The sequence below is a fragment of the Artemia sp. Qi Xiang Cuo genome, chromosome 9 (genome assembly GCF_049724085.1).
Source record: "Artemia sp. Qi Xiang Cuo chromosome 9, ASM4972408v1, whole genome shotgun sequence".
Lineage (NCBI taxonomy): Eukaryota > Metazoa > Arthropoda > Branchiopoda > Anostraca > Artemiidae > Artemia > Artemia sp. Qi Xiang Cuo.
The window spans coordinates 4,461,061-4,477,291 of record NC_142802.1 but is presented as its reverse complement, the minus strand read 5'-3'; the positions used below and the strand labels follow the sequence as shown (position 1 = coordinate 4,477,291).

At 36.6% G+C, this 16,231-nt stretch overlaps 1 protein-coding gene across 1 annotated transcript in view; it reads right to left on the bottom strand.

Moving 5' to 3' along the window:
• The window catches only part of LOC148948250 (dosage compensation regulator mle-like), a 46,875-nt gene that overhangs the window by 13,955 nt on the left and 16,689 nt on the right, over nucleotides 1-16,231 (bottom strand). Inside the window, exons 3-5 of the mRNA XM_089094243.1 lie at nucleotides 14,887-15,057; nucleotides 8,299-8,509; nucleotides 1,160-2,362 (exon numbers count right to left, since the gene is read on the bottom strand). Of these exons, the coding sequence (XP_088950369.1) occupies nucleotides 1,160-2,362; nucleotides 8,299-8,509; nucleotides 14,887-15,057 (1,585 nt within the window). The remainder of the gene's footprint in view (nucleotides 1-1,159; nucleotides 2,363-8,298; nucleotides 8,510-14,886; nucleotides 15,058-16,231) is intronic.

The following is a 16,231-nucleotide window of genomic DNA, read 5'->3' as shown; positions in this document are numbered from 1 at the left end:
ACTAGACAAGAGTGAACCTGGTTATTTATTGTGAAAAATAACTGTGCCTATAGAGTAGATTAGCAATCGCCGAAATATCTCCGTCAATACCCCAATTACAGGTCACATATTGTGTTTTAAATTTGGTGTCGGTATTTTGAAAAATGTGCGGCTTCGTGAAATCCTCCATCATGAGCATCTCCCTTCGCGCCAACGGTTCCTGTGATAAGTAGCACAACCGGTATCAAATATTCAGCCGGTACCAGCGCGACATATGCGTTACGCATGCAGTTCTGTTTCCTCGTTCGTCAAGACTTTTAATACTGGACTAACTCGTCAATAATTGTACATATTTAATTGCTTTAGTTCATTATTCTTTTTATTTGTTTTGTTTTTTAAAGTTTTTTTTTTTCTTTAACAGTTGGATATTTCAATGTCGTAGGTTTTAGTTTGACTCTGTGATATTTTCAATCAACGTATCAATTTGTATGACGATAGCTATGGCTGTGATTTTATATGTTTAGTGCTTTATATTTTATTATGACAAGAACTCCTGCTGATCACCATGACCGTGTAAGGCGTTTGATAAAAAAAATCGTTTATCATTACATCCCCTTTAGAACAGCGTCAGAAATAAGACTTGGCGTACGAAATTAAGGAATAATAGCTATAATTAAAATAATAACAAAGTTGATGCTAGAAACCCCCCTTATCTGATTATAGTAAGAACTCGGACACAAAGAGCATGGGTAACTTATAAATAAAAACTACTTCTTGAGTCGACAGAAAAAAAAATGTCAACGCCATCTAGCATCTGGTGACACTTGGCATTTTTTCAAGTTTTCTGTTAAGAACTGCGATCAGACACTTATTACCACCCTAATTATACCAATTACTTATTAAATAATACTAATACTAATTACACTCAATGTAATACTAATAACACTAATTATTACACTAAAAAAATTGTCGCTATACGCTAAATGGCGTTGATAGTTTTGTTCGGCACCATTTCCCACATTTATAAGTTACGCATACTCTTTACCTAAACATAAAAAGAGGGAAACAAACGGTGCTTTTTTGATCAAAAGTCCTTAAGTAAAATGACGAAATGATCCTAAGTTAAGATGTTTCTTAAGTGAGGAAGAAAAAAGGAAAAGTAAATTAGAAAGAACATTACCAGGCAAAAATACGAGAACAGCTCCTTCGCTTTCTCTTTCTTTGATGTGCACCAAAATACTTTCAACTAAATCAAATGGAACTTCCCGTTCAGGTATTTTCGACATGGCCATAGTAACTTCAGGTCCATAAGATGGATTTACTTTCAAATTTAAATTAGCGTCTGATTCCACCTCTGCTCCCTCCTCATCATCTTTGTCCTTTCGCTTCTTCTTTGGGTCAACCAAAGGTACAAATTTGGTGAGCTGAACACAATCTTCGAGGAACAAAGTATCAATAGGGAAAGTACGACCAGGAATTTCAATCACTGGACAGTCACCAAAATACTTGGAAAAAATTGACGTATCAATTGTCGCAGACATGAGTATTATTCTCATATCTGGATAGGTGTGAACCATGTCACGTAGGACAACCATGATGAAATCAGTGTTTAGATCACGTTCATGAATTTCATCAACAATAACGTGTGAAACACCGCGAATGCCAGACTCCAATTTTCTAAGCAGCACACCTACAGTGCAGAACATAATACCACCATATGGCCTTGGCAATATGGATTCAAAACGGACAGAGTAGCCAACACTAACGCCAAGGTCTTCATTCCTCTCACAGGCTACACGATCTGCCACGGAAACTGCTGAAATGCGTCGTGGCTGTGTTACTACAATGTTACAGAAAGCACCTTGATTGGTGCCAACATAATCATCAAGTATATATTGACAAATTTGCGTCGTTTTTCCAGAGCCAGTTGCACCGCGAACGACTATAACTGAGCTTTCATGAATCGCACTCAATATCTCAGACTTGAAAGAAAATACAGGCAACTTATTTCTTTCAGTTATCACATCTTGTAATCCCTTATCATTCTGTAAAGATTCTCTTTGCTTGCTATATAGATCGTCACTAATTTGCTCTAAAGTTGCAGTGGCCAATGGTCCTTCGTCAATATTACAGCCTGTCCATGGATTCCAGTTGACCATGGGCGGAGCCCAAGGTACAACCCCACCTTTCGTTTCTTGAACGTCTTCATTTATTTCTTCAACTTCTTCTGGTAATAGATTGGTAGTGACATCTGTGCCGTCAGGCTGGTTATACTGGATGTCCAATTCATTAATACACTTGTCCAGTGCCTCTTCAACGGTTGGCTTAAGCTTTACAGGATACGTGACAACATTTTCTGCTGAACGGTCTTTTTTCAGACTGCCTAAAATGTAAAAAAAAAGGTTAGACATATGTTTTATTAGTTCAAAATTCTCAGTGGAGCCACTTCACCAAACTGATGTCATGGCATGTACTCATAAACGATAGATGTTGTACGCCTAATTTCAAACAGTTCGTCGTAACGAACTGTAAGTAGGGAGCGACCCGGCTCAATAGTAACCGAAACTCTAAAGAAACTCTAAAATTTTGATACCAATAGATACATCAGAAGAATCAAATTTTTATGCTGATTCCAAATATATAAGTTTCATCAAGTTTAGACTTACCCATCAAAAGTTACGCGTCTGAGAACATTTGCCATATTTTTGAAAAAAGGGGGAAACAACCCCTAAAAGTCATAGAACCTTAATGAAAACCACACCGTCACATTCAGCGTAACAGAAAACTCTAGTGTAAAGGTTTCAAGCTCCTATCTGCAAAAATGTGGAATTTTGTATTTTTTTACCAGAAGAAAGATCACGGATGCGTGTTTATTTGATTGTTTTTTTTTTTCCAGGGGTGATCTTATACGTCCAGTAGTCCTAGAATACCGTGAGAGGTCTCATTCGAACGGAAATTAGAAGTTCTAGTTCCCTTTTTAAGTGACCAAAAATATGGGAGGGCAACTAGGCCCCCTCCCGCGCTCATTTTTTTCCCGAAGTCGCCCAGTCAAAATTCTGAGATGTCTATTTGTTTCAACATGACCGATCATCTAAGAATTATGCCCCTGATAGTAGCCGGTTCCCCCACAGTTCTTGAACAAAGAGTTGCAAGTTAAAAGCTTTGTCCATTGCCCGTCTGTAGTGTTGTTTAATTTCAAGTATCCGGACGCGTTCAGGAAAAAGTTTTTTCTAGTGGGGGTCGGGATCAGAGTAGGCGTTACGGGGGAGGATCTTTCCATGGAGGATATTTCCTTGGGGGAAGGAACATTTCTATGAAGATTTCCCAGCATTATTTAAAAAACGATCATAAATTAAATTAAAAAACAAGTTTTTTTTCAACTGAAAGTAAGAAGCAACATTAAAACTTAAAACGAACAGAAATTATTACGTATATAAGGGGGTGTCCCCCTAGTCAATACCTCGCTCTTTAAGCTAAAGTTTTTTCTTAGTACTTTAAAAAGAGTTATCTATTCTAATTAAACGGCCTTTTTGAATGAGGGATTTGTCATTCAGACAATATTCGAACTTTATCGTAAAGAGCGAGGTATTGAGTAGAGAGCGAACTTCCTAATATACATATTAAAAACATACGAACATAGAAATTCGTTACGTAAGTTACGTCTGAACAAAATTTCGAGAAAGCCAATTAGCCAAAAAAAGGAAAATTAACATGCGAATTTCGTTTTAATTATTCATGTACGGTGAGCCAAAATCAAAGCTGCATTAATTCAAAAACGTTCAGAAATTAACTAAAAAAAACAAGTTTTTTTTAACTGAAAGTAAGGAGCGAGCGACATTAAAACTTAAAACGAACAGAAAGTATTCCGCATATGAAAGGGGCTGTCCCCTCCTCAACGCCTCGCTCTTTCAAACAGTTCGTGGTAATGAACTGTAAGTAAGGAGCGATCCGGCTCTATAGTAACCGAAACTCTAAAAAACGATATTTTGATACCAATAGAAACATCAAAAGAATTAGATTTTCATGCTAATTTATAATATATGAGTTACATCAAGTTTAGTCCTACCCATCAAAAGTTACGCGCCTGAGAAAATTAGGCTGATTTTCGAAAAAGGGGGGAAAGACTCCCTAAAAGTTATAGAACTTTAATGAAAACCACACCATCATATTCAGCATATAAGAGAACCCTACTGTAGAAGTTTCGAGCACCTATCTACAAAAATGTGGAATTTTGCATTTTTTGCCAGAAGAAAGATCACGGATGTGTTTTTTTTTTTTTTTCAGGGGTGATCGTATCGACCCAGTGGTCCTAGAATATCGTGGGAGGGCTCATTGGAACGGAAATTAAAAGTTCTAGTGCCCTTTTCAAGCGACCAAAAAAATGGAGGGCAACTAGGCCCCCTCCCACGCTCATTTTTTTCCCAAAGTCAGCCGATCAAAATTTTGAGATAGCCATTTTGTTCAGCATGGTCGAAAATATGATAACTGTCTTTTAGGATGACTTAATCCCCCGAAGTCCCCGGGGGGAGGGCTGAAAGTTATGAAATTTACCGAATGTTAACATACAGTTATGGTTATTGGGAAGTATACAGACGTTTTCAGGCGGATTTTTTCTGTTAGGTGGGGGGGGGGGCCGGGGGTTATATGGGAGGATCTGTCCATGAAGGAAGTTTTCATGGGGGAAGGGACATTGCGATGAAGGGGGCGCCGGATTTCCCAGCATTATTAAAGAAAAAGATCAGAAATTAAATTTAAAAAAGTTTTTCAACTGAAAGTAAGGAGCAACATCAAAACTTTAAACAAACAGAAAATATTAGGTATTTGATTGGGTTCAACCCCTAGTCAATACCTCGCTCTTTAAGACAAAGATTTTTAAGTACTTTCATAAGAGCTATTTATTCTAATTAACGGCATTTGGGATTAAGGGGTCATTTTTAAAGAATTGGAACAAAAGTCAGACTTTAGCTTAAAGAGCAAGGTATTGACTACGGGGCGAACCCCCTAATATACGTATTAAAAATCTATGAATACAGAAGTTCGCTACGTAATTTAATTCGTAAGTTACGTATATTTATTACTAATCAAAACGTTCGTAAATAAAATTAAACAAGTTTCGAGAAAGCCATTTAACCAAATAAAAGTAAAATTAATATGCAAGTTTTGTTGTATTGAATTAATTTAAGGTGTGCGAATATTAAAATCTACATTAATTCAAAGACGTTCAAAAATTAAATAAAAAAAACAAGTTTTTTTAACTGAAAGTAAGGAACGACGTTAAAACTTAAAACGAACAGAAATTATTCCATATATGAAAGGGGCTGTCCCCTCCTCAACGCCTCGTTCTCTACGCTAAAGTTTGACTTTCTCACAACTTAATTTTTTTTAAACAATAAAAAACTTTAGCGTAAAGAGCGGTCGCTGAGGAGGGGGCAGCCCCTTTCATATACGGAATAATTTCTGTTCGTTTTAAGTTTTAACGTCGTTCCTTACTTTCAGTTAAAAAAAACTTGTTTTTTATTTAATCTACCCAAAGGATTTATCAATCTCTAGGGATTTACCGAGAAACTGTGTTAAAAAAAGGAGAAAAGATATTTGCGTTTAAAAACATTTTTAAAGAAGTAAAGTTCGCCTGCTGTAAATTCCAGGACTGTTATCCGATCCTTTACTACATTGCAGCTGCAACCACGATGTGGAATATGTCATTTTAGTGTCTTATTCAGGGTTCTTACAAATACAAGGGGCCTAATACTCCCTTAACCGTCCGCTTTTTACACTAAACTTAACTCTTAGAAAGTTATGCTTCGAGAGAAAGGATCAAAACCTATATTGGATGCTTAGTCAAAATATATTCCTCCAAATTAAAGAATATTAGCGGTTAAAATTCCCTCCCCTTCTTCATTTTAACTACCTCTCATGAAAATTCTGAAAATATGGGGCTAAAAATGACCTTTTTTGAGGTTTTAGGCACCCTCCTTCAGAAAAAACTATACCAAACTTTGACATAATCGCTAGTGCCACAACTATGCAATTTTCTGTAGCCGGTAGTTCTACAAGATAAACGGTTTATAGTAAAAGCTTTGAAATGCAATATTATTGCTATTTTACTTTATGTAAGAGTGGTCTGAAAAGTTTCTGGTCAAAACTAAAAAGCATTTTTTTACCACAAAGTCTCCTTGTAAGTCTACACAATTCTGTTGATTTGCGCCCTTAAAATAACACTCGGCGTGCTTCTCTCTAAAACAATTGCTTACGAAGGTTTAGCCCTTTGATTTAGGGCTTTGATTTAGCCCTTCCAAATAGCAATCGACGGGCTTATCTCCAAAGCAATTGCTCACAAAGACTTGGGCCTATGATGTAGGGCTTTGATTTAGCCCTTCCAAATAGCACTCGCCGTTCTTCTCTCCAAAACAATTGTTTACGAAGGTTTAACCCTTCCAAATAGCATTCGGCGCATCTCTAAAACAATTGCTTACGAAGGTTATAACCTTCTCATTGGACGAAAATATCTGTCTTCCAATGGGATATTTTTAGACTAGACAACAAAAAGAAGTCACTTGGTGCTTGTAAGGAAGGTTTGATGATTTGGTGAGAAAGGAAGGTGAACTGAGACGGCGCTTTGCCTAGGTGAAACAGGGTACATCTTTTTCTTCAAATGTGGCCATTTTTCCACAATTTCGGCCTTTTAACTTGTCAAGTAGTAATGCATAATACGGTCCTTTAATGTTTTTTCCAGTTTGGAGATAGTCGACTCTACAGCTCCATGGCTATCCCAAAAAGTAGTCACCATCACTTTCTCGGCCAAAAAAAAAAGCTTTTGATTTTTTGAAGCATATTCCCCTATTAGGTCAACCGTTTTCAGATATTCCTATAATGATTTAAACTCAAAATGACCAGAAACTAATATTAAAAAATGAAATCCAAAACGAACAGAAATTAAATAAACAATCATAAGAAACATACAGGTAACAGTTGCTTAAATAAATGAATAAACAAATCCTAAAACGAGAAAAAAAACAACAACTGAATATTCAAGTAAAACTTAAAATGAACAAACCCTTAACGCCTACAAAAGTCTAAAGCCTACTGCGTCAATATGCCTCTTATTATGCAATTTTTTTTACTAATAAATTGTATAAATTACTAATAAACTGTGACAGGTAGCTTTAAACTTGACGACTTCTTATATGGTGACTATTAAACTTGACGACTATAAAAACTAAAATCTTTTAGTATATATATTGTTCCAAATATTATTTTTCTTTTGAGATTTTTTGTTTTTGCGGAAAGGTCCTTCTTTATACCTTTTTCGTTGCCACAAACTTCAATTTTAAGGATTTTTTACCAAAGTAGAATAGCACTCCATCTATCAACTTTATTTTTCAGTTCATATATGGTTTCAATAATGTGTGCTAAAAAAAAAGAATATAAAATGAAAATGGGCACCGTTCATTTTCACCGCCCAACAACACTTAGCCCCCCTCCCTTAGGGTGGATTGAACTTCCTTTGGATTGTACTGAAGACCAAATACATGAACAACAAGAAATAAATGGAAGGAAGTAACAACCAAAGGAATTATTTAAAAGGTTGGCCTCTTCAGAAGGAAATATGTTAATAAGACAATTATTACTTCATAATGTGTAGAAGAATTGTAGTCAACAGATATTCCAGGCCCTTCCACATTCATTACCTATTCCCGCTTTTTTTTCGTAGAAAAATAAATTTTCCATAGGCTAACTCTTTTCTGCAGATTGATTTCACAGCGAACAAGCAAGATAATGGCAACAATTGGCGGAAAGAAAAGAGTAAGCCAATGGAAAATTCACTTAAAAAAATCATTTATTTATACATAAAAATGTGAAAAATGGGAAAACGTGGTTGAAAGTGGAAGCACCCGGAATATCCGTTAATTACAACTTTTCTGCACATTATGATAACCGAATAAACGAGGGCAATATCAGCTAGTGCATAGACAAAAGCAAAAAGGACAATAGCAGATATTTCGGCAAGGACCTGGCCAAGGAAGTCTTTGCCGAAGGACCCCCTTCAGTCTTTTTTTTTTAGCACTGAAGACGGCTTGGCCGATGTCCTAGCCGAAATATCTTTTTTTGTCCTTTTAGCTTTTTTTCCATCCACTGGATGATATTGCCCAGGTTTCCTCGGTTATTTATTGCCATGTGTAGCCAGTGTAGTCTTGAATGTATTTAAGAGGCTAACCACTAAGTCTATACCCAACCTAAAGTAATATCTGTAATACATTTCCAGCAAAGACTGCTTGCAGCTTGCAAAGTGATTAATTTGAATAGATTTAAATGGCTCACCTGCAAAGGCTGGAATAACGTTGAAGTGAAAAAGTTGCCTAACGAGGGAAAGAGCACAGCTTTTTGAAGCCGCCATTTTGTTGGAGCCTGCTTCTCTCGCCGTTATTTGACGACTAAGCTTAGTTACATAAAAACCCATTTCTGCAATAAAGCTTCGACTGTTATCAGGCCCAACTGAACTGTAGCGATATTCCGCGGTTATTCGGTTTTCCTAGAAAACAATAGTTTTGTTTTAGGACAGTCTTTCGCAAGGATTAAGTATTCCAGGAACCGGACAGAATGGACCAATTTGAGCAAATTTATTATCAATGGACACAGAGATAGAGCTTTTTGAACATTATAAAATATACATTAGAAATAGATAAGGGAGAATGGAGGTCAAATCCAGCAAAATTTCGTTTTTAACCGGAAGTTACGCGAAAAATTTAAATTCCAATATCATGGTCATGTTTTCAAGAGTCTTCTCAACCGAATTTTAGAGAATCTGGTCTCTACCCTTTTATAAGGAAGTTCTATATGTTTAGACCTAATAGATTGCTGTAATTGCTGTATTCAGGCATGTACCCAACACAGAGATGGGGCTCCGAACCCACTATTCCATGAAATCGTATAACTTCTACAATCTTCTGCAAAATCATCACATCCTTAATTTTGTATGAAACACATAGTAGACTACAGCGATTTTAGAAATTATGAATCAAAAAAGGAATATGCACAAAAGGGATGGACAGATACAGGGCGAAGGAGGATCCACAATAAATATTGAAATGAACAAACAATAATCCCCGAATCAGTAGATCAATAATTCAGCACCAAATACCAACTATCACAACTATTAAACATTATAAATTATACTGCATCATGGGGGTAAAAAAAAAAATACAAAAAAAATACTGCTTTCACATCCTCAGGTATTATAGAATGTCTTTAAGGCATTTTTTTCTATCGTAAGGCAGTCCGTCATCAAATCAATTTCCTTTAATTCAGTCGCAACATTCACCGCCTTTTTAATAAAATATACCTTATTTCTATTTCCTGACAATAATGCAGCTTTTTTTTTTTTTTTTTTTTTTTTTTTTTAACAAGCAAGTCTGTTAGTTTTTGTCATCATATAACCATGTACAGGGGCATCCCGAGGGGGGAGCCCCCCCCCAACTTTTTGGCGTGCGGTCAAATTTTCGCCGAAGGCTAAAATTTCGCCCGAAATTTTTCAAAATCGGCTGAAATTTAGCGAAATTCTTGATTTCTGCAGAAAATTCGGCATAAATCAGGCAGCGAGTCGGTAAAATTTGCGAAGACCCCTCCCCCCTAATGAAATGAACCTCGGTACGCTCCTGATCATATATACAACCTAATGCTTTATTACTTTGCCCCAAAATACAAGACCTATAAATTGTATCCCGGACTATTCATAGTAAAACAATTTGATATTTGGCCGGCGTACCATAAGAAGCCATCCTTCTATACTTGCATAGTGGAATCTCAGCTTACATCTATAAACAAATGATTACCACAAAAACACTTTAATAATAACCACAACTAAACGATTGAATAGCATTATTATCTATAATCGTTGCGTAACCACATGCATGAAGACAAATTTTTCTACCCTAACTGTATCGGAGCGACATAGATTTAACTTTCATACCTTTTTACTTTGCCTACCTTTTTACTGAGAGATTTATGAAGGGGCACAGTCTTTCAGGTACCAAGGACTAAACGTGTGCCTCCGATCTTACAGATAAAAATTCTTGCATGATTCCACTTCAAATAGGGAAAAACATGCTTACTTTTTTGCTAAAACCCTGGCAGTGAGAAGAGAACGGACACCCAAGGGACTAGAGGCACATTTTATGTCGGAAATCACACATATTGATAATGATCATTACAGTTTTTTGATTTAAACGAGATACGACGCAATTGCTTTTCCACATAGAAATTAAAGGTAGGAGGGGTGAGGGGGGGGGGTGGTTCTGAACAGGACGAATTACCCATTTTGGTTCTCGAATTATGCAAGTTGAAAATCACTGTATAGCCCAGGTTCAAATAAGATGCAATACGCCTACCTTTCGGCAAAAAAAAATGAAGGTCAGAGAGGCAAGGAGCCAGAGACAAACTTTGATCCTGCAATCATACAGATTAAATTTGCTGTACAATTTTGGTTCAATCAAGGTGCAACATGTCTTTTTTGTACCTATAAAACAAAAGGTCAGGCAGGTCAGAAGGCGGGGTGTTTAACAGCGTACTGGCTCACTTTAGTCTCTTCAATCTCACGAAATGAAAATCTGCATGATACTGGTTAAAAATAAGTACAGTATGGCTACCTTTTTGAAGTAGGAGGCGCAAGACGGGGTCACGGAGGGGCATTCGGTTACAGAGGTTCAGGGGCACACTTTTTACCTCAAAGTTTCAAAACGAATTAGGTAGTTTTTTTTTCTTTTTCTGGCAACAATAAAAATCCTAAATTTTTTCAGTGCATACCACAGAAAACAAAATCGTCAGCTCCTCGAAATTCTCACAATATTAAACATCATGAACAGCTTTTTTGTACGAAATAAAAAGCATGCAGCACACGTTCACCAGCTCAAGAAGCATTGATAAACGTTAAAATGGAAATGTATTTTCTTTTTGTCTCAATTCGATTTGCTTGAAGCAGACCGGTTTTCCAATATTATCACTAAGAAGGGAGCAAAGGGAAGTTTCCCATTTATTTGGCAATGAGATATTGAAGTTCAATATCGAAGTTCAGGAGGCACATATGATGCCATTCATCCATCTTAGTCCTGAACACAGATAAAACGTAATTAATAAAGGCGTTCAACTGTAATAGTTTTATGGTACCAATCAATTTGGTGCTTGTGATCTTCTATCCTCAGTTGTTCAGGCTTCTATAACCTACCATGCAGTCACCTGGATACCCAACCCAACCCTTTTTTAACATTGTAAGAAAGGATAAAAACCTATTTGGATTTTATACATTATTTTTCTGTGACCCCAAACACAGAGAACAAAGTAGCAAACTTAACTAAATGGCAAATAGAAATGACTGGCAAAAGTCGATGGCAGCAATAGAAATAACTTGTTTTGAAAATTCATTTTTTCTATTCAAAGAAAATATTTTGGGAACAGAGCCAGGGATTCTTCCCACATCTTAAGAATTCTTAGACCAAAGGAGCATTTCCACTTGCAGAACTATGGCTCAGAAAAACAAAAGTTTGGCAGAACTACTTCAGACAGATTATAAATCCCGCTTTAGCTCTCACAATGTTTGCTGTTTGAATGACGGCTGTCACAATGACAAATAAAACTCATCCTCCTTGGCCTCAGGCACAGCTATCCAAAATACTATATTACATCTATCAATCCTACTGTTCTTTAAATCTTACCGCAAAACCACGATGGTTAAACCCTTACTATTTTCTACAAAAAAAATGAAATCGAAACCACAAGGAAAAAAATATTTCAGAACAAAAAAAGAGAAAATAATTAGGTAGCCACGTTTATTTGTCAATGGAAAAATTTTCACAAAAACTCTGAAAGAGTTTTAAAACCAACATTTTTCAAAGGAGGATTCTGAAAGATATAAAGCATGAACTGATCGACAGAAATTCTGAGAACATTTTTATTGCTGTTCAAAAGTTTCCCCAAAAAATTCTTAAACACAGGGACCCCTAAAAATAAATAAATGTGACTTTATGCCAAAAAAGCTTAACATTTTCTATTTGGACCCCCCCCCCCCACCCCCCCGCTAAAGTCTTACCTATATGAATCATAGGTCAGATGTGAATTTTAGACAAGGGAAATTCGTATAGAAGGAGTTGTCACAGAAACTTCAAAAATAACTCTGTCGATTAGAAATTGAAAGGGCTAGTTCCCTTTTTAATGTGCCAAAGTGACTGAAGGACAGCCCCTTCCCACTCCCATCATTTCCCCAAACATATCCAAACAAAAAAGTAATTGAGATAGACATTTTGTTTAGCGTAGATTAAAGGTCCGAAAATCCAGTCTTTGAGGATGACGACCTCCCCCTACACACAGCCCTCAGGGCAAGGGTTGTAAAGTATGCTCTGGGGCATATCAGGCAATTATAGAAAGGGTGGTCGTAAAAACATCGGAAGGGGCTCATTGGATTTTTAATCACAAGTTCTAGTGTCCATTTTAAGAGTCAAAGTGATCGGAGGGCAGCTACCCCATGCAAGCGTGCTCACATCACTCTCTACGTACCTAAGTAAAGAGCAATGTGGGCACAATGTATTTTCCAGGCCCATTATTTCCAAAAACACATTCAATCAACATTTTGAGATAACCATTTTGTTCAGTGTAGTTTAAAAGACCGGAAATTATGTCTTTGAGGATGACGACCCCCCCCCCACAGTTCTCAGAGCAAGGGTTGTAAGTTATAGCTGGAGAGCGTATAAGGCTCTTATAGAGAGGGTCGTCATATAAACATCGGAGGGGGCTCATTGGATTGGTAATCAGAAGTTCTAGTGCTCGTTTTAAGAGTCAAAGTGATCGGAGGACAGCTACCCCTCCCCAACCCGTCCTATTTTCTTGAAATCCAGCTGATAGAAATTTTGAGATGGCCAGTTGTTCAAAAAGTAGTCCAAATCCAGAGTCGTCATATAAACATCGGAGGGGGCTCTTTAAATTGGTAATCAGAAGTTCTAGTGCTCGTTTTAAGAGTCAAAGTGATCAGAGGGCAGCTACCCCTGCCCCACCCGTCGTATTTTCTTGAAATGTATCTGATATAAATTTTGAGATGGCCAGTTGTTCAAAAAGTAGTCCAAAGATCATAGGCAGTGCAATACCGCTGCCTAGGTAAATAGCGATGTGGGCACAATGTGTTATTTTTTTTTTTGGACCAGGGCACTACGTATAGAAGGGTTTGTCGTAAAAACTTTGAAAGGTGCTCATTCGATTGGACATTCCAAGCTCTATTACTCTTTATATTAAACGAAAGTGATAAGACGGCAACCAGCCCCCCCCCCCCCCACGCCCTTCAATTCTGCAAATACATCGAATCAAAATTTTGAAATAAATATTTTGTTCAGCGTAGTTGAAAGGTACAGTAATTATGTCTTTGAAGGTTTACCCCCCCCCCCGAAGCCCTCAGGACGAGAGTCGTAAGTTATACCTCAGGGGTTATAAGGTTTTTATGGAAGGGGTGGTCGCATAAACTTCGGAGGGGACTCATTGGATTGGATTTTGGAAGTTCTACTGCCCTTTTAATAGTCGAAAGTGATTGGAGGACAAATAGCCCCCCTTCCACGCTCACCGTTTCCCCAACACATCCAATCAAAATTTCGAAATAGCCATTTTGTTTAACATAATTGAAAGGTCCGGAAATTATGTCTTTGAGGATTTTGTTTAACATAATTGAAAGGTCCGGAAATTATGTCTTTGAGGATGACACCCCCCCGCCCCCCCCCCACCCCCCACTTACGGCTCCCAGAGCAAAGGCTATAAGTATATTAGTTGCCCATTGCCAACATTTAAGGTTTTTATGGAAAGGATGGTCGTATAAACTTCGAATGTGGCACATTCAATTGGAAATCAGCAGTCCTCGTGTCCGTTTTAAAGGTCAACATTTTAAGAGTTTTAAGACTCCTTTTTAAGAGTCACCCAATATCTCCTTTTCCCCAAATGCATCCGATGGAAATTTTGAGATAGCCATTTTGTTCAAAATAGTCTAAATACCGTATAAAAAGGCCTCTAGGGTTGAAATAGCTCCTCTGAACTTGGGAGCAAGGGTTTTAAGTTATGCGCCGAGGGCATATATTGTTTTTATGGAATGGGTGGTTGTCTAAACTTTGGATAGGGCTCATTTGATTTAAAATTGGAAGTTATATTGCTCTTTTTAAGAGTCAAGAGTGAATTGAGGGCAACCAGCCCCCCGCCCCTCCCACAACCATCATTTCCCAAAACAAACATCTAATCAAAATTTTGAGACATCTACTTTCTTCAGTATTGTTGAAAGATCCTGTAATTATAACTTTGGGGACGTAACTATACTCCCAGAACTGATATACTCCCAGGTCTGAAGTTAAAAAATTCGTTTGCTGTTTACATATAGTATGTTATTAAGAAAGATATGCATGTTTCAAAACAAATATATTTAAAATGTTTTCACTTTTTTACTTTAATAAATAAAAAATTATTAAAACTTTAAGGAATAAATATCAGTATATGTATATTAAACTGTTAATCCATGATCATTTATTTTTTTTAGTAAAGTGCTAATTATGTTCTGGTCTTGATAAGGCGTGGGGGAGGGGGTGTCAGCCCTACTCATGTCATTTCCGCTCGTTTTGAGTTTGACCATTATTTATTGTAATTTCTGTTCAATTGAGTTTTATTTATTTATTGGTGGTGATTTGAGCTAGCTTTTTGCTTGGAAGTTATATGACTTTATTTCTGCCCATTTTTAGCTGACTGGAGCTCTTTATTTTACTTTAAAAAACTTATTTTGAGGAGTTTTTTAAATTAATCTTACATAAAAAGGTAATAATGAGAAACATCTCTTATGAACACACCAGCGGATTGAAAAAAAAAACAAGAAAAAAAACAACGATTTATTAGATCTTTTACCTGCATAAACTGATGCAGTTTGGACTTGGCATTTTCAATTGTCCAATTACCATGAATAGCAGCATTGACGTCTAAGTCCTCAGCTTCTGCCATCTGTTTCTTGTTCTGTTCAATATAGATAGAAACATCCTGAACAGGTCTACCATAGGGCTGATATGCCTCTCCCATTTGCTATAGAAAAACGAAAAACATCATTGACAATATATGAGTGCATCTTAAGTGCTGGTAATATTTACTTATAAAGTTCTTATACCACTTCAGAAACATTATCTTCGTCCAGAAAGGGTGCCTATATGAGGTGCCATCAGCATTAACAGAGAACCCCAGTTTTTGCTATGAGTAGCAGCGCTACGTCTCCTTTTTTTCTTTTTTTTCTGTTGGGGCTAGCAGGTAACTGCAAATTCATGGAGAGATATCTACTGGCTCATTTAAAAGTTCATGCTTATATCTACATGAGAAGCATAAATCAAACAATAATAAAGCTGATAGACTGTAACCAAGCCGTTTTCCCACTTAGGTTTTTACCCTCCCCATCCCGTCAAGGCGTGTGTGAATTTGTTATTGGTTTTGACGTCACACATAGATCTGTCATTTGGGGACAGCCGCCCCCCCCCCCTAATTTGGACATTGTTTAAACCTAATATTCCACATAAAATACAATTTTGATGACCAGGTCTCCTAAATTTTGAAGTCCAAGAACGAAGACACTAAAAGTATATTTTCCCCTGAGAAGTTTAAAATTGTTTTCTGAACAATTTTAAATTGTTCTCTGGAAATGCATCTGATAAATTGCAATAATAACAAAAATGAACTTTTCTCAATGTATTAAGCATATATTTTCCATATATGATTATTTTCATGAGTTCATAAATAACTGAATGTTTATCTGTAAACTAAAGTAATGGTGACAATATACTCCTAAGGCTCTATGTAACAAAATTGCATATATTTTGTGGGAAAGTTTAAGAGAGGTTCAAAGTCAAACCTATACTTAATGCTGTATTTTGGCAAAAAACTGTGACTTTTTTAGTGTCTTCACTAAATTTAGATAAAGATCGTTTCATAAGATTTGTTTTCCTTTGAAATTGTCAGATCAAGAACAACATACCCACATACACAAGGATTTTCTTTACAATATCAAAGTTTTAGATCCCAAAAATATCTCCCTTTTTGAAAAGAAAAATCCTTTAACTACTGCACTTTTCACAAGGAATAGGCTGTATATTTTTAAGAAGGAGGGCTAACTAGTTACTGCTATGAGACATTGTTTTCATTAGTGCAAAATTTGTGTTCTTGCCGGAAAACTAGTTCAACCTGAACAGCGATTTCTTTTATAATTTAATAG